The 26,048-nt window shown below is 39.4% G+C and overlaps 1 protein-coding gene across 2 annotated transcripts in view; it reads right to left on the bottom strand.

The window, feature by feature from the left end:
* Positions 1-1,074: 1,074 nt before the first annotated feature.
* The window catches only part of lgr4 (leucine-rich repeat containing G protein-coupled receptor 4), a 41,640-nt gene continuing 16,666 nt past the window's right edge, over positions 1,075-26,048 (bottom strand). Inside the window, exons 3-19 of one of the 2 annotated variants that reach the window (XM_043244868.1) lie at positions 25,695-25,766; positions 18,731-18,802; positions 17,786-17,857; positions 12,756-12,971; positions 11,027-11,098; positions 9,639-9,707; positions 9,103-9,174; positions 8,910-8,981; positions 8,374-8,442; positions 8,128-8,199; positions 7,380-7,445; positions 7,187-7,258; positions 6,154-6,225; positions 5,760-5,885; positions 5,385-5,482; positions 5,173-5,229; positions 1,075-4,384 (exon numbers count right to left, since the gene is read on the bottom strand). In XM_043244868.1, coding sequence (XP_043100803.1) covers positions 3,012-4,384; positions 5,173-5,229; positions 5,385-5,482; positions 5,760-5,885; positions 6,154-6,225; positions 7,187-7,258; positions 7,380-7,445; positions 8,128-8,199; positions 8,374-8,442; positions 8,910-8,981; positions 9,103-9,174; positions 9,639-9,707; positions 11,027-11,098; positions 12,756-12,971; positions 17,786-17,857; positions 18,731-18,802; positions 25,695-25,766 — 2,722 coding nt within the window. In that variant the 3' untranslated portion in view covers positions 1,075-3,011. The remainder of the gene's footprint in view (positions 4,385-5,172; positions 5,230-5,384; positions 5,483-5,759; positions 5,886-6,153; positions 6,226-7,186; positions 7,259-7,379; positions 7,446-8,127; positions 8,200-8,373; positions 8,443-8,909; positions 8,982-9,102; positions 9,175-9,638; positions 9,708-11,026; positions 11,099-12,755; positions 12,972-17,785; positions 17,858-18,730; positions 18,803-25,694; positions 25,767-26,048) is intronic. The other variant, XM_043244869.1, reaches the window with a different exon arrangement.

Genomic DNA, 26,048 nt, shown 5'->3' with positions numbered 1-26,048 from the left:
ATATTATTCTTAGTAATGAGTCTTTTTCTCAGCCTGGATGGTTTTAGTCTATCACCAGGAACATTAAGGTAATAACAAATCCTGGCAGGCTACTCCTTCTCACTCCTGCCTAATCAAAACTATCCATTCAACACACCCAGTGAGGTCTGCAATGAACACCATAGATCTCCTCAAACACCAAACTGTTGACCATAAGTCAGGTAAGATCAGCCCTGTTCGGAAGAAGGTTTGCGCGGATCCGTGCGACTGATATATACAAAAGTTTGGAGAAAGATGGCAGTTTATCAACTGTTAACCAGCGTGACTGTAATAAGGTTTATTGCAGAAAGCGTTCACGCTTAAGTGGTTGGTACAATTATGGCCACCTTAGGAAAGATTCCCACTGAGATGTTTTCGCAACTCGACGATGAGCTCCAGGGGGTCTACTTGAAATTCTCTTATTCCGCCCCTCAAGTTAAGCGTTGGGAGACTGATAACAGGGAAATTAGAAGGAGGGAAAAAAGAAGAATCGACTGCCCTTTATTAAGAATCCCTCCCTGTGCCTTCTGGCAGTGTCTGGTTCCACGCTCCCCAGCTCTGTCTGCTTGATTGGCGGAGCCGTTTTCCACAGCAACGGCTGTGATGTTTTTCCTTTTAGGGAACAGATAATTCCCTTGGGTTGAGCAGATGATTGTTTTGTAGACACTCTCCCTCTCTTTATAAAAACATACTAACGCTCCATTAATTGAATTACTAATCTTGTCAAGTATTTAAATGGCACGACAGGTTAAAGAATAATTAATGCATTAGGCACATGAAATGTTTTAATATTGAAGATAGCTGCTATTTTTGGACGAAAGAGCTAATGTTCATTGCTATGACACGAAGGTGAAGTTTTAGGAGCTGCAGTCAGCGGTATAAAGAAGATGAGCCTGTTTAGAGTGACAGTCATAATATTGCAAGGTTAAATCTATCATTGAGAGAGGAACAGTGTCGGGGCCTTTCAGTTCCACTGGAATAAAAAGCAGATGTAACTCGTCAACCAGAAGAGGACTATCATGAGGGAAACTTAATAACAAAAGACAAGCACTCCCGTCTTTTAAAGCGAATCAGTTTATATAGTTTGGTTTACAAAAAAAAAGGAGTCTGTATACAGTATGTCATTTTCTCCCAGTACAAACTAACGCGTGACTCATTCAGTGAGAACTAGATGTATTTACAGCGCAAGCAATCGTTCCAACAAAATAAACATGAAAACGTAACCACATGTACTACTCACTACTGGCAGCCGCTACAGTTGAAGAGGTAGCTTCCACAGTTAGACAATACATCCCATTTTTGATTAGATGTGTCCTACAAAAATAATTTACAACACACTGACATGTCTAAATATCGCATACACACACACACACATTCAGATCTCTCTCACACACACACGCATGCATAGACACATGATTTGGAATTCTGTCAGTTCTATTAGCTACGACCTGCAAGGCTTGTCAGTTGATGCCAGAGCTTATGTGACTGGCATAATGGCATCCACTTTGCAAACATATTAGAAGACCAAAGGAAGGTGTTGACATTCGGTATCTAAGGCAAACAAACACGCATTTCGTTTCACTTGAATTCCTGAACATACATGGACAAAGGTGTACAAATGGAATCACGATGGCGACAACGTTGTTCTATATTCCTGAACTCAAAGACACACTTTGGTCCCTTTGTCCATCCCACGTGACATAGCTCACTGGCAACTTGAACGTCAATATATCATACAGCTGACCAAACAAGACTGCCACTGTATGGATGTAAAGGGAAGAGAGAAAAAAAGGTTTTTGTAAGCAGAGGCATTTTATCTTAATCTAGTCATTAATATTGGCCGTTTATAGTTTATCAACCATAACATAATAATAATCGTCTTATCATATTGGCCAGAACGGTAATACTGAATCCCTATTTTGTGTTTAATGTAGTAAACTGTGTAGTCTGTGATTATCTGGACAGGAAGGAGCTCTAATTTATAAAAACCCTTTTTTTTACTCTACCCAGTGTACAAAGCACACACTGAAATGATCTAGTGACATAATTGTCAGGAATAATAGCTGAATAAAAAAGAGTAGTTTGCCATTAATTCATCAAAGCGTTTCCTTGTCTTACAATAAATTATTAGAAACTTACTAGTGATTAAGGAAGCTCTCTGGTCAAGACATCCAAATGTCATTTTAGAACATAAATTAAAGACAGTTTCTTTTAATAAACAGTTCTGTACTGGCATTAGCTAAACGAGAGGATTGTGATTTTAGGATCACTTTTAGAATAATCACCAAGAAAGGAATGAATGCTTTTTAAAAATAACAGCCACCATCAACTTTGAACTTTGAGCACACTTGTAGATTACATTCTCATCGGCATACTGGAACTCCAGTATAAGGAGGAACTTTGCTACATAGAACAGCATCCCCTGCCACAGTCAGGACTTATGATGACAACAAGAAATAAGAGAAAAAGAATCGACATCACTAAAAACAGTGGCACATATATCCCTGCTTTAAATCAAACGGACAAACATTTGTAAGAATAAACGGGAAAATATATTTTTTTCTTTTCTAAAAATGCCCCAAGGAAATAAACAGACAAGTTCTACTCTCTTGCAAACTGAAAGGCAGGCACTGGGAGATAAGATCACCGTGTCCATCGGCCGTCAATCAGCCCTGGGTGCTGATGCAACCGAATTTGGCTGAGGGGGACAGGAAACAGAAAACAAGACGTGTTGTTCGTTGACAACATTTGGCTCAGTGAGTCATTCTGTATCGTTAAGATTCCCTTTTCGTGGATTCGGTCTACATTCATTCATACACACACGCACACGCACACGCATACGCACAAGTGTGAAAAGAGAGAAAGTGCTTCCGGTCTGTTCTCTGCAGCCATGTGTCCAGCCCCTCCCTGTTCTCTGTCCTTGAGGAGCAGGGACACTCCACACCCTGGAGGACTGTGAGGAAGTGAGTGTGTGAGCGCTCGGGGCTGTGAGCTCAGTCTGTCATGCGGGGGATGTTATAAGAGTAGTGTACTAAAGGGAGGCCGCGGCTCTGACAGAAACAGGCTCGGCCGCATGCTTGTACCTGCTCCGAACTGTCCGACACGAACGAATCGCCCTCGTCTCCATATTCTGACTGAGCGGAAAGCGTCCCGGTGTCGGGCCAGTACCCCTCTGAACTCAAGCACTGGGGCGCGTTCGCCATCAAGGCCGGGCAGCTGTGGGACTTCACTAAATGTCTGCAGGCTGAGGAAGAGGAGGAAGCGGAAGAGGAAGACGTGCTGATATGAAGGGCGGCGTCACAGTGTTCGCACATTCCCCGAGTGTCTCCGTGGAGCTTTGTGTACATTCCGCAGTCGCTAGACAAGCCTTCGCCATCGTCAGATGCCACCGAACTCCCCGCTGCCGTCCCTTTGGTAACCGCTTTCCCGACCAGCCCGCGGCAGCCTCCGGCCCGCCCCCGTCCTCTCAGACGAAGCCAGTCGTATCTGAAGGAGGGACTGAAGCAGACGTAAAGCACGGGGTTCAAGCAGGCAGAGAGTGGAAAGAATATGAGCGTCACAGATTTGGCCATCTCTGGTCCGCCCACTGCAGTACTGGTCCCGGCCAGCAGGGGGGCGAAGGAGAAAGCCGCCACCGGACAGAAGAAGATGCAATTGGTGAAGATGAGCCAGGCGATGTGCCTCACAGACCCAGCCTGCTCGGGGTCAGCCAGCTGGGCACGGCCCAACCTGCAGTATAACCGCGTATAGACCACCGCGCTCAGCAGGTACGCCAGTGTGTTCATTAACACCAGGGCCACTGTGAACCCCAGACCTGGGCCGGGACCTCCGGAGAAGGGCAGGCAGAGAGGAGAGCCCATGGCCGATCCGTGATACAGGCTGAGGCAGGCGGCTGCAACGGATACCAGTCCCAGCAGGAGTGCTGCTATGCCGAACCTCCTTCGTCTTTCTCTCCTTTCGCCACTGGACCTCAGAGCTCCCGCCTTCCCCATTAGGGCCCTCACAGCCAAACAACGCTCCACCGCAGCTAAAGCCAGCAGCAGGACAGCCCACTCGGAAGACAGAACAGCGAGGAAGCCCACCATCTGACACCCGGCTCCTGTTTCCCACCACACGCCGTACTCAGCAAACGAGCCCCAGGTGACAGCGTCCAGGAGTGTCAGTGCTGCCACGTAGACCCCTGTCAGCAGGTTAGCAGAGGCCAGGAGAGCCACGAGGAGGCGCGCTGGGGAGAGAGGGGAGGTGCGTGGGGAGAAGGTGGCGGCGAGGACCAAGCAGTTGAAGAGGAGGGCCACCAGGCAGATGAACCACACGGTCAGTCGGATCATCCAGCTTCCCAACAAGTGTTCGCAAGGTTTAAATGCCCCTGAAAGAGGAAAAGCACAGAGAGCTGAAGTATGAGAGGTACAGAAGAGGCTAAATCAATACTTCACAATGTTTAAAAAACATCTTGCATTAACATTTTGGGGTTAGTTTAATGTTTTGAAAGAAGTCTCTTGTATGCTCCAAAAGGCTGCATGTATTTGATTAAAAAAAATGGTAAAACAGTAATAATGTGAAATAATATTACAATGTAACGTAATTCAGCAATGCTGGTTTCATAATAAAAAGAAATATCTCAAATGCCACTTTTGATCAATTTATTTTAATTTACTGACCCCAAACCTTTAAAAGGCAATGGACACATAAGGTATGCATAGATATTATTATTAGTTACAACTACGATAAGCAGGTAATATCTTTATGTAACGGCCAATAACCTGATTTCATGTCAGACATGAAAATATTTTAAAAAATAATTAAATTAAATGCTACAGGTGAATTAAAGCATCACAACATTATAATGCACAGTATAAATATAATACATTTATTTTTAAGTAAAAAACTATTAAATTTTTGATGTTTTTAGAGATTTTTATGTGATCCAAATGCTTAAATCCTAGAAAATTTCAATATCCAGTACCAGCCAATAAATATCTATTATTCTCTGATGACAATTAAAAATAAAGCATAAAACAGTACAGATATATTATGCATCTCTATCACAGAGCATGCATGTGTTATGCGACAATAATCTGCATCTTGGAACATTTCATTACCTAGAGTTCTCTGGCTATAGCAAAAGAAGACAAAAAGAGAGTTTTTTGTTTTTACCGGGCGATGGTGAGCAGTGCATGACCAGAGGAATCCTTTCCATCTCCTCTTCGCCACCTAACATATATATTTATATACATGTCAGCTGAGTGAAACATAATACCGCAGATAAATACAGCCAGACCGCTTCATTCAATCACATGCAGCCACAAACACCAAAGCAGCAAGCTGCTGGGCTAAACCGCATTATAGCGCACACCAAAAAGTCATACCAAATGCATTTCTCCGCTCGTCATCCTCCGCTGAGTTAACTGCACTGTCACAAGCCACAAAAGCACAACACTGGTATGCATAGGGAACCGTTATAGACCTGTGGGGACAAAGAGAGAGACAGAGTGAGTGAGAGAGAGAGAGAGGGACAAACTGCTCTGGAAGACCCAAAGTGTTACTTAATTATCTGGGTTTTGATCAAAGAAAGGCTCAAGGTCTCTCTGATTTCTTGAGTACACTGTGAGTGTGATTACACAGTATGGGTGAAGGTGGGGACGTCACGTCATTATTCATATAAACTGAACTGGGACACAGGAGCAACCTTAATGACCTGTAATCAGTCACGCCTCATGAGTAGAGCTGTGAAGAGCTCTAACCTGAGTTTAGGAAGACTCTTAGACATCAGTCCGTTCCTCAGATCCACGTTTCCAGTCAGTTTAAGCTGGTTCAGTGCACTCAGTCCTGCGGTAGGAACACTGGCTAGGGAGTTCAGACTGAGATCCCTAATGGCATGATGGAAAAAAGGCAATTATATTCATGAACACACACACACACACACACACACACACACACACACAAAGAAAGCCCCGTATGGCTTTGTTGTATAATCAGAGGCGCTCTGGTGGAGAAAATGCATCAAAGTACTTTTGATATCTTTAAGTAATTCAACAGCAATGTATGATGAATTAAATCATAACAATTATACTTCAATTCCCCAGCATTTTTCCACTAAAATGCAACGAATGTGAATAATTACGACTGAACACTCACAGGTTGGTGAGAGCGCTGAGAGAAAGGAAAGCATCTCTGTGGATGAACTTGATCTGGTTTCTGCTCAGGTCTCTGTAGAGTGGTAAGAAAGCAAACAGATACACAGGCTAAACATATACAGATGGCGCTGGGTAAAGATTCAGAATTCAGGACAAGCCTTGTGCGAGTTCACTATGAGGAGATCAGTCAGAGTGTGATTACTGAACTGCTGTTTATTTCATTAAAAAAAGTAATAAACCGGTCATTTTACCTTGAAGCCCTCTTAACCACAGTAAAAATGACTAGTATAGGGCCTCGTGTAACTTACTGCTTTATAAAATCCAAAAAACAACACTACCATATAAATTATGTATTATATAGATATTTATTTGATACAATATAATAATATTGCTACTTACTACTTGTGAGGCTTCTTAAAACACAAATTTTTACTAACCCTAAACACTGAATAGAAGTTTAAGCTAAAAGTATTTCATTAAATACATTCAAGATACAATAGTTATTATTCAGTGTATTAAGAATAATAATAATTATTATTGTTGTTATGATTAGAAATAAAGAAGTCTCGTTCGTAGACCACATGCAAATCATTTTAGTACAGAACTGAAGTTAAGCTTTTTCCACAATGCTTTTTATATGAAGTAGTTTTTTTGTATATTGCAGGACTTTATGGGATTCTTTAGTCTTACTGGTTAATTTTAGTGTGGTGAAATATTGTACCTAATAAGCTCTTAACAGTCACTGACAAACAATTTCCTACACTGTGCTATAGTTTCAGGTCTCTCTGTTGTACCACTCCATGGTCTTTTTCTTCTCGTATAATAAAATATTTTCAATTCAAATCAATATTTTATGTCCTTTTATTTATTTATGTGGCATGCAGCCATGTGATAAGCAGAATAATGTAGGATCATCTAAAACAGGGCTGATAACTCTGTCCGAGATGATTTCGTGATAATGACCTACTGACTTCACATTATCATTTCCATATACATACATTTATGGCTCATTTGTGAAAATTGCGATTACTTACAGCACTCTAAGGCTGGCCATGCCCTGGAAAGTTCCTCTATCTATCTGCTCGATCTGGTTATGCTGTAGACCTCTGCAGAACACGTAAGGAAAAAAAAAAAAAAAAAAAAAAACGTCAGTGTCTACTCATACACATAACAAATTCAAACTTCAAGAACTCAAAATTTTGTATGTCGCGTGGTAACCAAACTTACATATCCTGCAGTCTGACACAGCCCTGAAAGGACGGCAGGTCTTCAATCTCATTATAGGAAAGATCTCTGTCAGAACACACACATACACACACACACAAATGTTGAGACATTGAGCTTGTGAGGAATGGAACTGTTTTGATGAAGTTTAGACAGGAACTAAAGGGTCTGTGATGTGTTACAGCAGTCAGGCTGGGAGCAGGCCTGCCTCTGGCTCGCTCTCCTCCGGGAGGTCATTAGACATCACTTTAAAACGTCCCCCTGCAGCTGTGCCTCTGACAGGCCACTGTGTACAGGCCTGTGAGGTGGATGACGCCTGACTGACGCACACCGCGCTTGTGTGCGATGGAGTGTGTCTGTGTGTATTTGAAGGCGAGACGGAAAGGGGAGTGTACGGTTATGACTGACATGCCGAGCATATGTTAGTCTCCTGAATGACAGCGCCGGCTTGAAGGCTTTTCTGTGACACTTGCCATTCTGAGTGACGGCTAACCTTTGTGCGTTTGGGGGCCTGTGACTGATGATTAATTACCGAGAGCTCAAGGCTGTAACTGGCGCATCGTTGGGCACTCATGGACATTTGACTGACATGTGTTACGAACAATTATAAGCAGTGTGTCAGTGCCTAAAACATGCTAACGTGGTTACAATGTGGTATTTACTGCTGTCATCTTTGTGTGCGTGTCTGATGCATTACACTGTTGTGTCAGCAGTATACATAATTATAAACCATGTTTTAAGAATGACTTACAGTGTTCGCAGCACGGTCAGATCCTCACACAAGTCTGCTGGGATGCTTCTGATTTTAGTTCCTGTTAAAGTCCTGGACAACACAAGAGACGTTAAATGTGCTTTTTTTAATTCGTATTATATTTCAAACTGCTAAATGGCTGGCCTTCAGTTTTTGTAATTTATTAGAATTTCAGGCTGTGCTGTGTTTTCAATATTACCGACGCTGTTTTTTTGTGCATGCTTATGCCGTGTAAAATAAACTCACAGGCTTTCCAGATTTATTGTTCCAGTCAGACTGGGGAAATCTTGCATCATACTGGCACCACGCAGCATTCTGAAATGTACAACAGATTAAAGAAAATGAAAACACTGTGTTCGTTAATTCAACATGAAAAGGAAAGCTTAGCAGAAACTCTGACTTGCTCTTTTCCATATAATGAAAGTAAATGGGAATGCTGTACATGAAGGGGAAAACGCTATTAAAGTATGACAAGTAGTTTATTATATGGGAAAGTGCGATATACAAAAAAATAAATAATTGATTAAAAACTTTATCATTTCATGGAAAGACTGGAAAGAAAAAAAAATGTCATAGTAGTTTGGAACAACGACAATTGTAATTTTGGTGTGACTAATTGCTATAAGGTTGAATAAACAGAAATTAACATATAAAGGCAAGTAAACACTGTGATATGCAAAAGATGAATTAGCTGACAGGTGTCAATGTGAGTGACTGACATGTTCAGTGTGAGTGTAATGAATTCAGTTCCAGAACGACGACTGAATAATGGTTCTACTTACAAAGAGTGCAAGTCTGACAGGTTCTGGAAAGCAGTGGTTCCCACGAAGGAGAGCGGGTTGTCAAAAAGATGGCTGCAGACACAGATATAATGGATGTTTATAGCCAGCAAAATAAATAAATAAATCACAATATTTCAACTAGACTGTGTGTGTGTGTGTGTGTTCTGTGACAGTGGGATCAGCGTTTGCTTACATTGTGCGGAGCAGGGAATTCCTACGAAAAGCTCCCTCGGGGATAGATGCAATGTTGTTGCTATGAAATCCACTGGCAAACAGGGAAAAATTAAGAGCGTTATGAAATCATTAAGCTAGAAATCTTTAAGGAGCTCTGCGAGACAAGATTGTCCCTCAGGATTCATAGCTGCTACATCACTGATTGCGGCTCAAAATAAGTTCTAATTTTCAACACTAGATGGCAGCTTGATACAAAGTGACTATTTTTTAAAACCCTCTGGATTTAAAAACACACTGAACAGACACCTGTCTGGGACACTTGATTGTAACCTTATTCTTCTTTAAAAGGACTTCCTTTTTAGAATAACTTTAAAATGACAAAAGAAGCACCCAAAACTTGACGTCCTTTCCTCTTTGAAACAGAGGTTCATTAATACGAAATTACAAACTATGATATAACACCACCAGCTATCCATATTAAAAGCCAAGCGTCTGAGAGGAACGACTGGATGACTGTAAATGAGTGTTGGAGTGTGCGTGCTTGGAGATACTCACAGTTCTTTCAGCTTGGGCAGCGTCTGAATGGCCTCTGGGAAGGTCTTCAGATTATTGAAGTTTAGGTCCCTAAAAGGAGACGGCACAGATGAAAGCTATTCACCTTAGGATAAAACCTCCCTTGTGAAAACTAAACACTGAAACTAAAGTGACTTGTATTGTTCTTTATACTTTCTTTGTTCTGTATATTTAATAAAGCAGTATAATAAGGGCTCTTTATGTTGCAGCTCTATGTTTAAAGAAGGACAAGAGAACCATAACTGAAGAACATTTTTGGCTAAAAGACAAAAAAAAAAAAAAACCTGAAGGAAAATTTGTTTAGAGAAATCAAATATGTTGTTTACAAAGGCCAATCCGGACAGGCAGTCTGCTGATTTCTTCAGCGTGTTATTGTTTGTCTCAGCTGCCACACGATACACAGCCTGGCACGATACTTCCTCTCTACCCTCTCTACCCCCTAATGCCCCTGTCCGGTGTCCCACTCTCCTCCCTAGGGGCACAGGACGTTGGCGTGTCCTCATCCTGTCCTAATTATGGTCAGAATAAGTAAATAAAGCAGAGTCAGCGATGGCTATCTGCCTTCCCCTTCCCCTCGCCTCTTCCTCCCTGACGCGGTGGATGCTTGCTAAACGAACTGTGGTAAGTGGAGAGAGAGAACGGAGGCAATAAGGTAAAGCCGAAGGTCTTGAAAAGGCTCCTTTGTCCTTTATCCGTACACTGTAAATCCTGCTTAACTCAATTCAAGTCAAGCAATAATGACTCACTAGAGTTGCCAGGATTTAGGTTGATCTCTGATCACATCAAAATACACAGAGAACATGCATGTTACTATTTATTTCAACTCACTTTTATAAGTCAGCTACTTTGTTTTACGCTCTAACTTGACTTTCAGAATATTAACTTGCTCATACTGAGTGTATGAGGGACTCGGCTAAGCTATGTAATAAAATGCTTGCAAATGCTCTTAAGTCATAAACCTCTACATAACCACATTTTGACACTTCTTGCAAAACACAAGCTTTTTATTCATAATGAGGAAACATTTCAGGCTCAAGGTTCAAGGATACACCCTAGTCCTTAACCTCTGCTCTGCACTGCTTACAGGTATTTAAATAACTCAGCTAAAGCATCTTTACAGAAAACTTCTAACATTGTCTGCAACCCTGAGTCTTGCAGAAGAGGGCGCTAGAGCTGCAGATAACTATCCTACCAAACACTGCACAACTGTAGTTGTTGTACTCTCACAATCCCTTGTGAAATTATGTAGCATGATGCTATTAATGATGGGCCCACTGCAGCAGATATACATGTAGCTTTACATGAGGTTACAATCTCTTTGATGACATGAAGTGTGGCTACTCATTTACTGTAGGTGAAGGGGAACTCACAATGTCTCCAGGTTGTCCAGCCCATTAAAGCAGTTTTTTCCAATCTCTTGGATTCGATTGTTGTGTAGATGCCTAAACAATAGGAACAAACAAGATTTTAGAACCAATAATTGAGACATTCTTTCACAAACAACCAATAGACAAAATAAAAAATCGATACTTTTTATTCAAAAAATAATTCTAAATTAAATATAAATCAGACAGGCCCGTCCTTTGAGCAATGCAACTCCCTCTGCGATTGTATCTACATGTATATATTTATATTCACAAAATGTATATTATATAAATATATTTAGTATATAAACGTAATATATTTTTCTTAAATACACGTCCATGTGTATGTTTTACCTATACTTAATACAGTTTTTTGACAGTTTTTTGACATAATATTTGAAAAGGAGTGTGACAAAGATATTCATTTTGAGTTTTGCTAAAGATTACACTTAGAAAAGTTATTAAATTATCATTATTATTATATATTTGAATGATTTAGGTGTGTATTAACACATTCCACTATAAGAAAACTGATATTGTTAATAATCAGTAAAGTACCAATCAAACATCACTAATGAGCGTAGATTTAAATCTAGATAATCTGAGAGTTAAAATTAGATTCTGTAGGTTTTATAACGATAAACCAAACGAAACACAACCACATATAATAAATTCAATATAACAAATCTTTCACATTTTTTCATTTCTTCAAAAAGTGCATGGCTTGAAAGCCTCTGCTCCCAACCAATAGAATATTTCACTGTACCTTCTGATCACACTGCAATAAAGTCTTCCTCAGTAGGTTATTCTTTTTTATGTGTGAATGTTCAACAAAGATTTTTAAACCAAAGTTTATTTACTCGAGAAGCAAAATGACACAATAAGTTTTATGAGAAACTGGTTAAAATGTTTTTAAAAAAACTTTAAGTATAAACATTGTTCAGTTTTCTAAAGGAGCAAAATAACTTTTATATGTTAAATTTGCATCTCAAGTATGTTTATTTAAGGGTGTTTGGATAATTACAAAAATTGACATAATCAAAAGCCATAATCTGTGAAAAGGCGAATCAAGACTTTAAGACCAGCAGAAACCCTGTGAAGGAATAGCATCTATGCAGAATCAATTAGTCAATTTATAACTGTTCAGATGACAAGATGTCTATTTTGCTTGAATTTTCCAGTCATTAAAAAGATGCACCTCTCAGCGGAACACCAACGCAAACATTTTCTGTCCCAGGAAGATAACTCCTCAGCCGTTTTGCTGAGCACTTCACCGCACAGGTCTGTGTGTTTGTTCAGTCTACTTAACGGATTAATTGGCCTCCACTCCTAAGACAAATATTTTCCAGCAGCTGGAATGTAATTGGTAAATCAGACCCACATAGAAGCTTCCAGAAGTACGAGAGAGAGAGAGAAAAAGAGACAGAGAGAGAGAGAAAGGGTCTATAGCCTCTGTTTGACTTTGCAAGACACAAGGGTCCATTTTGCTTCCCCTGTTTTCTCTCTCTAAAATCGCCCATCCACGCCACTGTTTACTTGCATGTGTACTTAGCCATGCGCGAGTGTATTTGTATGAGTGTTTTACGAGCCGCCTAGGACTACAGTTAGTGTAGCGCATTGATGGATTTAACTGACGTGTGTTAAAGGGCAACAAGGGAAGGGAAATTTATCAGTGTTAAAAGCAGGATCTTATAAATTCCTCAAGTGTGTGGGACCAAAATGGCAAAGTACTCACAGAACAACAAGGCTGGAGAGGTTGGCAAAAGCATTGTCGGGGATGTGTGTGATCCTGTTGAGGGCCAACGTCAGGGCCTGCAGGTTACTCTGGTGCTGTAGGGGCCCGACGGGAACCTCAGTCAGGCTGTTGTCATCCAACCAGAGGTGCCTGAGCTGCTGCAAACCCTCAAAACTGTCCTCAGGCACTGACGTGATGTGGTTAGCATCCAACCGCCTGCAGAGATCGTGGAATAGGTTTACTAAATGTGACGTGGACAGAGCAGAAATGAGTTGAAAATGTTGAAACAGACGCTTCGACAAACATGCCACTGGGTCAGCGTGTGTATTGAGAATAACAGTGTGCTATCAAGTAGGTGCTAAAACATCAGTTAGCACTCAGTCTCCGAAACACTGTGCTGTTAAAGAAACACAAGCCATTTCCATGATCTCACTGCACTGGCCTCCCTTTTTCACACAGCCCAGGTGGGAACCTCAAAACTGGCCCCACTAAAAGGGGCCCTTTCAATGGGTTTATGAGAAAACAGGACCACACCTTTCAGGCCTGAGGGCTAATGACCGAAATAAACAGAGCTGTGGATACTGCGGATGCTTAAAAGATCTGACTCAGTATGGATAAACTTATATATCAACAAGTGCGAGCAGCACATGACCTCAGAAGACTATGAATAAAGCAAGTCATGTGGAGAATTTTCTGTTTCAATTTCTATTCTAAGTTAGGGCACTGAGATTTGGAATGGGAGCTAATCATAGGGAGGAAAGGTTTGATGGGTAATACTGGTGGGGTGTTGACTTCCTGTTTATGAATGGCTGACACTGACTAAGCTTTACTCTCCCTCCCCTGAAGATTGTACAATTAAAAAACACAAAAGGGTAGAGCATGCGTAGGTGTAGATCTCGGTTAGAACAAGAACTAAGCTTTGTAACCTTTTTACTGAAAACACACACACATACACAGTCCGATACCAGACTTAGCCGAGTTGTCTAATGCCAACCTGCATATCCTAACTCAAACAGAACAGATCTCACAACAACAATTACTTAGTTTTTAACGGCTTTATCTCTGTCCATTGAACAAAATAAAAGTCGAAAAAATTATTTGTACTACCATCTGATCCTGGCTTCTTGGAAACAGACAACTCTTTATTCTTGGAATGCCTAGTATCCAAAGATGTACCCCAACGACACCAGAATCTTAAACATTAGACAAAAGGGGAGGTTTGTACGCCGCAGACAATGCAGTAAGTTTGACAGCTAAAACGGTGATTTGATTAGCTATTCGGATAAATCAGTCATTTATCTGTTGTGTAGCCAACTCTATATACAGGGACCGTACAAAACACATTCCTCTTGCAAAGCACACAAGCAGTGATTACTTTTTTTTATTTTTAATAAGACTGAGCTATTGACACATACATTTTAAGCTTGTCTCAACCACATTTTATGCAAAAGATTTGTCTACAACACATCAGGAACATGCATATGTCACCCTAGTCAGCTCACTATTTGGGAACAGAAACACTGTTGAATTAGGTCTTGTGGACCTACCAAATGAAAATATAAACAGCTCATAATTGTTCAGCCTTGTGTGGAATAATGGGTGTACAGTGTACTTTAGGATTAGGCTAACTAGGTAAATAAACCTTTAGTACTCTCTTAGGCCATTCTGAGAAAGGAAGACTAAAAATTGCAAATGGCGAGTGAAAACCAGTTTTTTCATACATTTACTGTTCTCCTTTTTTTGTCTGAGTGCAAGTCTTTAGGAGAACTTTTCAGCACTGCGAGGCATTTGTGAACTACACTGATAGATCATTTAAACTGACGTGTGCTTTTGGATATGAACTCTGGCTCACTTTCGGCTTTGGCACGTTTGAGAATGTTTAATTCTCCGCTCTACACAGACATGAAGCTCACACAATGGGCATAATGTGGGGCCGGTGAGTGATAAGAAAACGGAAATCAGTGAATGAATGACACAATCTGGCATTCACAGTCCCTTATAGATCTATCCCAAAACGGTTCATTTATGAATTGACCTGAATCGCAATTCAGGAGTCGACTCAGGTGGCTCTTATCTATGGAGATATGGATCTGTCAGCTGCAGCTGAAGGCTGTGCATGCTGCTTGTTTTGAACGTACAGATCTGGGCATGTCCACGTCAGTCACTGCCAAACCTGAGCGGGCACATGCTAACAAACACATATAGTACAGGATTCACCGAGACTCAAAAGGGTGGGGTGGCACAGATGACAGACAGAGAGGATATTCATTTAAGATGTATATCTCCAAGGAAACATTTGGCCACAGGAGCTGTTGTAACGTAACACATTTATGACTTTATAAGCATTTTCAGATCATGGCTTTAACACTCAAGAAGGACGAAGGATAATTGTTTGTGATAATGAATTACTCTTTGGTCTGTTTGCTAGGAAACCACAGAATTGACTTTTGAGGTTACAAGGCACATATCTTTACCGGATCACTGCAAACTGTGGCACAGGCAGCCACTTGAAATTATAGATGGACCTAAGATTATAATTGTGGTTTAGGAAAATGTTTGAGAGAGGAGAGGCAGTCATATTTCCAGAGTATATCCATAGCATCAACTGCTCTAACTAGAGATGCAAAGAATGTTGGCCAGCTAAAATATTTTAAAATTGTTAAAAAAAAATGGAAAGAATCCTTTCAAATTTAAATTTAATAGTAAAATCACTGGCATGGAGGAAAAAGCAGTGCGCACAAGAAACGATCAAGGTTTAATGCGATTTAATGTATACACAGGCTGTTAATGAGTGATATATTGATAGGAAAGAGGTTGAGTTTTATAGTTGTTGAGTATTTACAACCGATAAGAGCTGACAGACAAATATACTATTGTTTAAAAGCTTGTTCGAAATTTTAATGATTGAATTCAGTTGATCAAAAGTGACAGCAATGACAATTCCAATTTATCTCTATATATTTTTTTTATAAATGCTGTTCTTACAACTTTCTATTTAGCTTTCTATTTAGTATCATGCTTTAAACTGAAATATTAAGCAAATTGTCTTCAACATTAATAATAATATTAAAATGCAACATAAGCTGAAATTTTGCCGTCAGAGAAATAAATGACATAAAATGCTAAAAAATATTGCATTTCAACAGAACAACAATATTTGAATATTTTGGAATAGAATGATATTTGATAAAATGCAGCCTTAGTATAAGCTAAGCATAAAAAAACTGGAAGTGCATGGGCCTATACAAACGTAGTAAAATTTGATTAAAATGCCATTGTTATTTCATACATACACCGATTTAAAATGGGGATTTTTAGATTTTCAGTGCATCACTAGCTACAACCAAAAATTAATTAGTTGATCTATCAAACACTCGTCAGAGCAGAATTGCTGTAAGTGGTGAAGTAAAGTTTTTTTTTTCTGGTGTTTTCTACAAGCTTTGTCTCCACCTTGTTCCCCACAGCAATGTTACTGTAATTAGGAGGGGTTTTTTTCGGGGTAGCCTGATTAGTGCAGCTGAAGAACCTGTGCAGAAAGCCTGCAGGGTGAACACATTCCCGGAGGACTGCCCCCTTCCCTCTCTCTCTCATGTCTCTTGTATTTGGCCTCTGCTCTGACTATATTCCCACTCTTTCTCTCATCATCTATACGGAGGGACAGAAGGCACGCAGATTGACAGGTCATTCTCTAAGGCCTTATTCAAAAGCTGGTGGACTGTGCCAGAACACATTACTTTAGCACCACGGGGAAAAAGAAAAGGAAAAACACACAACATGAGGGGGTGAAATAGAGAGAGACGGAGAGATCTGGAGAGGTGATAATGGTTGAGAGTTGATTTTTTTAACATACATTGTCCCACAGCAGAAACAGCAGCCGGACAAAGTCTCGTTGAGACAAAGTTAGAGAATACAAACAAACAATGCACAGTTACAGAAAAACTAACATATCTGAGACGTTACAAAAATACTTAATATCTAAACACTATACAGGTATTTGACAAAATGACATGGACAGGATTGTTTTTTTTGTACCAATGTACAGTAGAAGCCGATCATGTATTAGCCAATGAATTGATTGTCTGACATTAGCAGCAACAAACAATGATCAGCCAAACAGCCAAAGATCTGAGTCAGTTATGGCCTGTCAGTCAGAAGGATCTGGGGTGAAAAAAACATTGGGCAGGCTTGAGTGAAAAAAAAAAATCTTTTTACCCATGAAAAACAAAAGTGTGATAAGAAAAAACATTTTATGTACCTGTCCTAAAACGTGCCATTTATATTCACCATTATAACCACCATTGTGCCATCATAAGTGCAGTTCTTTTTTTGAAAGACGTTTCTTATGCTAACCATTTATCTGATTAAAAAATACAGTACCATTAAAAAGACAATTAAAGAAATATTGTAAAAAGTTATAACAATTTAACCATATTTTAATACATTGTAAAATTAAATGTATACTTGTGATGGCAAGCTGAATGTGCAGCAGATATTACTGCAGTTTTCAGTCACGTGATCTTCCAGAAATCATCCTAATGTGTTGATTTGGTGCTAAAAAAACCTTTCTTATTATTATCATCAATGTGGTAAACATTTATGTTGCTATGTAATGTTTTCTAAAAAAAACTTTTTCAGTGTTCTTATTTTTTATTTTATTTTCTGTTTTACTGTCACTTTTATACAGTTCAAATACATCAATTCTCACTATTAACTAGTTGTTAACTTGCATGCCTATTATTAACACATTTTTTATTACTTTTTATTAGTACTTATAAAGCACAAATTCAGTATGAACATGTTTTACATCCTTAGTTCTTCCCAATACCTACAATTTACCTTACTAACTATTAATAAGCAGCAGGGAAAATTTGTAGTTAACGGTTTGATAATAGCGAGAATTGGACCTTAGAAAGGCGTGACCTTCATTTCTTAATAACAGCAATAACTTATTAACTGACTGATCAGCTTATAGAATAGTTTTAAAGAAATATTTGTTCCAGAGTGAGGAAAAAGATGAGTGCAATGCTTACAAAGACTGCAGGGAATGAAGATTCTTGAGAGCTGCACTTGGGACAGTCTTCAACTGATTGTTCTGAAGCATCCTAAAAAAAGAAGCATAAACACCACCATTATATACTGTGTTCACCTCTATATCATAATGCACAATATATATACACACTTTAAGATTTCTCCACAAATATAAGTGCTAGTACTGATTTAATATGTTTGTGTGTGTGTGTGTGTGTGTCTCGTTCTGAGCTAATCACGGTGCATATCTTGCTTCCTCTACCCTATCAGCTCTCTGGCGTCACTCAAATGGCATAGGCCTCGAGGACAGCTTTTCCCACTCAGTGCCAGGCCGCAGCACACACAACTACACACTAACACACACACACATACAATTACATACGCAGCCCAGCCAAGAGACATTCACAAGCACATGACCACAGTAAATAAAAACTAGTCTCAAATCATCTCCAACATCTATAGTTCCAAAGCCCTCGGCTTTTGGTACACAACCAGTTTCCCTAAATCAATTCCCACAAGAGTGTCTGGATGAGCTATAACAGCACCATGGGGCTTTGAAATAGCCCTGGATGAGGGCAGGAAGAGGAAAAATTAACTTTATGTAAAGCATGGCTGAGGGGACCAGGCAGCTGATAAGCTGCATTTGAATCGGCTCGCAAACACCTGAAGGACAAAATATGAGTTACAGCAAAGAGAGAGAGCGAGAGAGAAGGCATCGCGCTGCATCATGATGAAAGGTACTCTATCAGACACTGACAGACTTGCTGATCCGGTAGCAGCGAAATTCCTGTTAGTTACACAACACCACTTAACAACTCAACAAAACTCACAGCAAGATCTACTGCTCTCTCACTGCACTGGACAAGATCTTCTCACTGGGTGAACAAGTAAGCCCGTATCAAATAGAGGTGTGTGTTTGTGTGTGTGTGTGTGTGTTGAAAACTTACAGGACTTTAAGCTGATGGAGGCCAGACAGAGCCTCTGGGTGGATGAATGCAAGGTCATTACCAGCCAAACGTCTACAAAGAGAGGAAGAGAAATACTTCATTTCAGTTAGACTGCAAAAATGTAAGATATTGTGATGGAAAGCTGGAGAAAGGGTGTAAAAAGGAGTGAAAGCGAAGTTATGAGTGAGAAGGAACTGTGAAGAAAGAGTCGTTGAAAAGTAGGTTAAAAAAAACGAGTGTAAAGAGAGTGTGCAGAGAAATGCACACCTGTGACTTTTTTTTTTACATACATTTTTACCTTCACTAAGCACCACCTTAAGGCCATGTGTCCACCAAAGCATTTTTAGCAGCTGAAAAACACCAGAAGCTCTGCTGAAAAATCCTAGATGTGAGTACTTCAGAGAGCTCTCTGCTTTCAGCTGAGCTGCTTTGTTTGCTATGGTATTACAGAGTATCTGCTAAAGTAGTATGGCAGATGCATTCGGAATTAAATGTTTCTCCAAGCATTATTTTCATAATTTTGTGGTAGTCCGGGGAATTCCATCTGGTGAAGACATGAATTCTCTGAGAGAAACAATATTAACCTCTCCATTGTTACTCAGCCTTAGTATAAGCCAGGTGTGACGATTGCTTGGTGTGCTAGTAGTCCTGCTCCTCCTCCATTCTGATTATTTGGCTGCCTAAAAAGTGACGGTGATGAGTGCTGCATTTTACCCAAATTTCTCTTTCTGCGGTATGAAATTAATTTCCGTCGCCTCACTCTTGACATGTAATGAACATATACGATATCTATTGAAATACACAGCACCCAGGAAACTGACCGATCTTTATTGACAAGCTTTTTTTTCTAACAGTTTGTTAAATGAAACAATTTTAAGAAAACAATTCCCCAAGACCGAACAACACTGTTGCTTTGCTAATACAGTAATAAATGTCATTTTAAAGTATATTAAAATAGAAAAGAGCTGTAATAATATTGCACATTATTATTATCGTTTTTTTTTTGCTTTAACAGAAAGCTCCAGATTCATGTCTTTGAGACATTTTGTAAAGCTTATCCAAATTAGCAAGATAACTAAGCAGGGCATAGCTTAGCAAAGGGTCAGCTGCTATGTGGCTTGGAAACCATAAACAGCCTACACGGCTTAGCGCGGGAAAACAATATATACACTAGCTGATATCTGCGGCGCTGACAGTAGAGCGTTTGATAAGCTCTGCTCTCTCCTGAAGTGCTAACTTGCTCTTTGTTGGCAAAAGCCTCTCCAGACTCTCTGTCTGACTGGGCAGCACAAATACCTAAGGACGTGTCAGAATGTGACGGTTGGAATGAATGTGCTGTGGAGTTGATGAGCTCTGATTGTACAGATACGTTTAGGACTGGGCAACACACACCCTGACACCTTCTATTCAGAGAGAATCAAGTGGACATCCTGAGTCTGAATTTCACATGGATTGTAAAGGCATGTACACAGGTTAAGGTGTACTGCACGAACAAATGCCAGGATGTAAACTGTTTGCATACATGCACCTTTCAATGCTGCATGTACCGTTATTGGTGTGCGAGAGTGCTGTGTGTGGAAAGACAGGCAAAGGGTCCACATAACTTCACCAAATCAGGCCTGAGAGATTAACAACAGATTTATCACCCACTGAAACTGGAGTCAGAGAACTCTCTCACACTCTTCTAACTCTCTTATCAACTCTCTCTCTATCTGTTAGGAGCAGAAATAGGCCTCAGCATTTCAGAAAGAACACAAAGTCTTCCATTTGGCCCTCTCATCACAGGAAGTACTGGACTGCACACATCTATACAGATGTTTACATCATCTGGATGTGTTAACTGCCCCTTGGTGGCCCTTAGATGCATGTCTAAAATAAATCATATCTAAAATATCATATACAAACAAAACATTTGCATTGCGATTATTTCAATGCAAAACAGAACTTGCAATGTCCATCCTCATTATAGCGACACCTACGTGTGGAAGTAGCCAAAAGAAAACCAAAGTCTTCAACGAGTTCTTCTGGCAATGTCAAGCTGCACTAAGTAATTTTGTTTTTGTTGCAGAATTTTCCATGACTATCATCTAGACCTATTTTTCCACTGACAGATTTGAAAGCTGCAACAAACTGTGAATTTTTGGAGGACTTAATAGCTCGAAATGTTATATTCTTTTTTGTCTTGATTTAAAACAAACAAAACTAAATCAAAAGACAGCACAAAAAACAAGAACAAAACTAAATCAAAAGACAGCACAAAAAAACAAGAACAAAACTAAATCAAAAAACAGCACAGAAAAACAAAAAACACACAAAAAACCAAAAGATAGCACAACAAAGCTAAATCAAAAGACAGCACAAAAAAAACGCAAAGTGAAAAAACAACAACAAAAAACTACACAATAAAACAAAAGGTAAAGCAAAACAAAAATGGATGTGAAATGGAGCATAAAGAAAACTGAGAAAAAAATCCGGGTATCATTTGCCCACTGAGCACCTGCTTTTAAGATTAATAAAGGACTTCTTGTAGAAAAAAACTATGATGCACCTTTTTGAGGTAAAAAAAATATCCTACTTTTTACAGTCATCTTTCCCTCTACCACACCATTACATTCTTCATAATACCAAAGCATATATTTGGATAACTATCTTATGGCACCATGTCTCCATAATTCACCTGCAGACCTAGAGAAAGACAAACAGGCAGAAAAAGGAAAGAGAACGGAAAAACAACAAGAGACATTGGATTATACAGCTGGAATTATGATGGTGAGGACATGAAAGGGACGGCTTATCAGTCCGCAGGATCATAGGGGTTCGGCTTCTAAGTGTTGAAATACTGCCACACACAAGGAGATGGATGGGGGGAGAAAACACAGGCGGAGATAGAGAAGACTGCTGAGACACAAAACGTTTAAATTATGAACCGACACGCGGCCTTTGACAGAATATCCGTCTCTCTACAACCACGACACAAACCCCAAATTACACAATCGACTGCTGTCCAACTGCGTTCTTGTTTACATCAACACATTTGTTGTGGCACACCAGCGCGGTTGAGTTAGCCTGCGGGAAACAGAGACGTTTTCTCGATCCGTCGTCTCTCTCTCTCTCTCTCTCTCTCTCTCTCTACATCGTTCAGGTTTGGCTGTGTCTCAAAGCCACCAGATCTGGCCAGGCCTCCATGGGTGGATTCTTAAGCACGCTCTCATCGTCGCTGCTCAGCAGTCTGATGCATTGAGCGGGGAGATGTCACCCCTGATCTTTATTTGTCTGGAACTAATCTAAGTCTCATTCTGTGGTCAGCGTGTTGCCAAAGCTGTGTAGCGCTACTCCGGCGTGTTGCTTTAGTAACCACTTCAGTGAGCAAGGCAACTGTCACGTGACTTTCTGAAGGGTTCGGCCAAGACAGAATTACCTATAACAAATTACAAATGAGCTAATAAGGCAATGCAGTGCAATACATCCAATACGGCATTGTCAAATTTTCCTACTGTATTGTTTAGGACACATCCAGCGAGGCTGGTTTCAGATTGGTTCAAATGACATCATTTGGAAACCACAGACTCTGATGGTGAAATTTTTTTCCCAGGTCAAGAGCTTTAATGGTGCACTGTTTTAAACATGTACTTTCAATTCAGAACTACATTAATTAAAAATAATTGCAGTCTTTGCAACTGCACTGTAGGTCACTGTAGAAATGCCTTTATAGCTCATCATAAAGCAACTTTAGGCCACTAGCAACTTCTGGCATACAAAATAGAAAATTCTGATATTTATAAATAGATTACAAAAATACACTAGTTACACTAGTTACTAGTTACACTAGTTCATGAGAAAAACATAAGTCGAACTTCAGATAGATTGTATTTTTTTTCTTTCAGCTGTTGAATACCTAAGATTTTAAAGAATGCTGGCATAGAAAAATCAATGGAAGTCCATGGCTACAACTGTTTAGTCCCAGACATTCTTCAAAATACAAATTTGGAACAAGTGAAGGGTCGGCAAATGATAACATTTTATGCCTTTAAATACAAGAAAGTCAATCAGACACATCTCTGGCATACTCGCACATACAAAACTTATCAAGCCAGAGACACACAAAACTAGAGAAGATTAATATTTGACAGCTCTGTATCTGTCAGTGGGGGTGGATATGTTTGAAGAGAGAGGTGAGGGTGTGTGTGGTTATGATAGAAGACTGTGTGACTCTGAGGAAGAGAATGACTCTCCGCTGTGCTGTCACAGGTCACACACACACACACACACAAGCACATCACTGCTGCGAAAATGTCAGGGTAAATGCGTACTGTAAATAGGTGTTCTGCTTATGGTGATCTTTTATGCCTTCACTTTTACGTGAGAACTACTTTTGAAAGGCAATATCTGACAGCTTATTTCTGGACACCCACACTTTTATACATAGCACTTTAAATTCTCTACATGAGCCCCGTCTCTGCAGTACATCTCTTCATTTCTGAGTTTGTGTCGCTTCAACATGAATTTATATAAGTAAAATATGTCAACCATTTGCTTGTAAACCCTTATTACAAAAGAAAAGCTTAAACGGCTCTAAGTAACTAAAACTAACACAACAAAAACACAATAAAAATATATTTTTGGAAAAAAACAGTTCATATATATATATATATATATATATATATATATATATATATATATATATATATATATATAGTTACAAAAGTTACAATTATTTAGTAGGTAAAAGTAGTAATAATAATAATCTGATTGGTATTGTTACAATTATTGTTGCCTACCATTAGGTGAACAATTTTTAAAGCATCAATTTTTAATACATTTTTAAAATTGCATTTATCAGATACATTTTATATATTTTTTTCTCCAAATTAAGCACACACATTTTTTATTAAAATTTATATTTTTACAAAAAAATTGTTCAAAAATATTACGATCTTGATTTTGCAAATTGCTATTTTTGACATTACTATTAATTTAATAATTTTTCCTTTGAATTGTACATATTTTACCCAGTATTTGGTCCTCTTTTATGTACAGATATAAGTTACTTTAAGATCTTGTGATATAAAGTTAGCTAATGAGTGGTTATAACAGTCCAGGATGTGTTTAAAAATAAATTTAAGCCTAGAAAGTGAACTCTTGACCCTCATGATTAACCACACCCATTGTGACTACTGAACCGTGCGCAACCTGACAAAGAGCATCTGGCACAATACAGTGCCGTACAGGTCCCAGAGACCTCGCGCACCCCCCACCCCATTCCCAGATAGCACACGCTTCTGAAAACTCCAGTTGTCACGGAAACCATTGTTTTGCCCTCCTTCTTCCTGCCATGCATTCCTTCTCACAATGCGTTGAAAAGCAAATTGGCCTTTGACAAAGCGCTGGAGGACTGTTTGGGAACGAGAGCTGAGGAGATTGGAGTGGATGAAAGACACACGAGGGTAAGAAAACACACTCCAATCAAACGAATTTAAAAAAAAAAGGAAAAGAGAGGAAAAGAGTGAACAGCGTGAGGGGGCTGACTTTGGGAGATGGTCATTTCAGCAGTCTGGAAGCGCAGGTACCTGATATCACTTAGATGTTATCTGCCCTTACCGCAGATGGGCATACTCAGGATGAGCAAAGAAGTAAAGAAAAAAGACAGACACAAAGAAAAAGATCAGTCACGCCCAATGAGCGTTCAGATCTTCAGACATACAGATTTAGCCACCCCGAATCTGTCTAAAACAGCACGTATCTGTTCATTTCATGCCATTAACAGGCAACAAACAAGTCAGACATAGCTTCAAAAGCCATCCTGAGATGCTCTGACTAACAGTACTTTGTAAGCTAAGCTATGAGACTGTTCCAGATGTGCAGCACCGCATGAATGGTGCTGTGGGTGGCCAAATATGTTCCCCGCTTATTCATGCACTTTTATTTGAAGGGAACTTTCAAGGTCTCTCAAGGGAGATCAGTCAATAACCCTTTCCTCTCAAGGGAACTCTAACTAAGGTCTAACAGACAGTGTGTCTTTGAATTGTTTCATCTTATAGTTTTTTCATCTTTTGTTTTAATGTTAATTAATTCTAAATAATAAACATTATTTTGTTCCAGTATTGTATATGGCTTATATGACCCTTCATAGGCTGCGTGATTGACAGGCAATCTGACCAATCATTAATGACGAATCTGCGATTTTTGTCCAACAAGCGAACCAGACAGGAGAGTACATTAACTTCAAATTGAAAAAAAAAAAATTCATAGTTGTAGAATGTGTATTTATTAGTTTATTAGTAAAGAGGAAGAGATGATTGCTTCAAGGCACTACAGCGACACATTCAAGAGCTACAAAACGGTATTTACTATTTGAATAAAAAAATAAAATAAAAAAATTTTATTCACTTTTTGTTTCAAAAGTAACCAACTTTATGTTGGTGCATCCATTTTCTCTTTGCTCCATGATGCAGCTATAAATGGGCCAGGTCTTTGTGAAGGGTTAATTCATGTTATACTTCAATTAGTGCTGTTATACTGAACATTGAGTAAATGAGCTCTGAAACCTCGTATATATTTTCAATGATAGTTGGCAATCTGAAGCGACATGAGCAACGCTGTTTAGCAAAATTTAATTCATGGAAATGGACAGTGACACAATGTGGCGGCTTGCAAAAGAAATGAAGACAATGGAGCTCACGTAATCCAACAAGCTGACACTGAGACCAGCATCGATTTAATGGATGCCATGTGGTTTAAGCTTTAAAGTTGTTTCTGCAGTTCTATAAACATTTCAAAATCTCAAAATAGACAAGAATATTTGAGATTGACGACCAGAAGATCATCTCAAATCATTGTGGAGATGTTCCATACATAACCTTTCAAAAGACGGTGTTTGAAAAAAGTGTCAAGCATATATAAGAAAAAGAAAAAAGAGCATAAGGGGAAAACAGTGAAAGAGAGAGAAAACAGAACTCATCCTCACAGTTCTTCCAGATAGGGCAGGTTTCTGAAGACATTAGCAGGCAGCTCAGTGATGTTGTTCATGCTGATGTCCCTATGGAAACAAGAACAAACGCTCATAGTCAGCGGTTGAGCAATACCCTTTCTATAGGTTAACACGACATAAACAATTTACATTTGCGTTTGGATGCATTTGTGTTTGGATTTTCATTTTCTGGTTCACATTGTTTACATCGACCGCTTCAGAATTTTGCATGGAAGAGAATTGTGGATTGATTTCGCTTGCTTTGGGTTTGAGATGACTTACCGACATAACTAAAACTGGCCATGTGCAGACCCTGATCTTAAACAGAGCTGTCTAGTTTCTAGATTTCAT

The sequence above is a fragment of the Puntigrus tetrazona genome, chromosome 7, assembly GCF_018831695.1.
Source record: "Puntigrus tetrazona isolate hp1 chromosome 7, ASM1883169v1, whole genome shotgun sequence".
Lineage (NCBI taxonomy): Eukaryota > Metazoa > Chordata > Actinopteri > Cypriniformes > Cyprinidae > Puntigrus > Puntigrus tetrazona.
The sequence above is the reverse complement of the archived record's forward strand: the minus strand, read 5'-3'. Positions and strand labels throughout refer to the sequence as shown.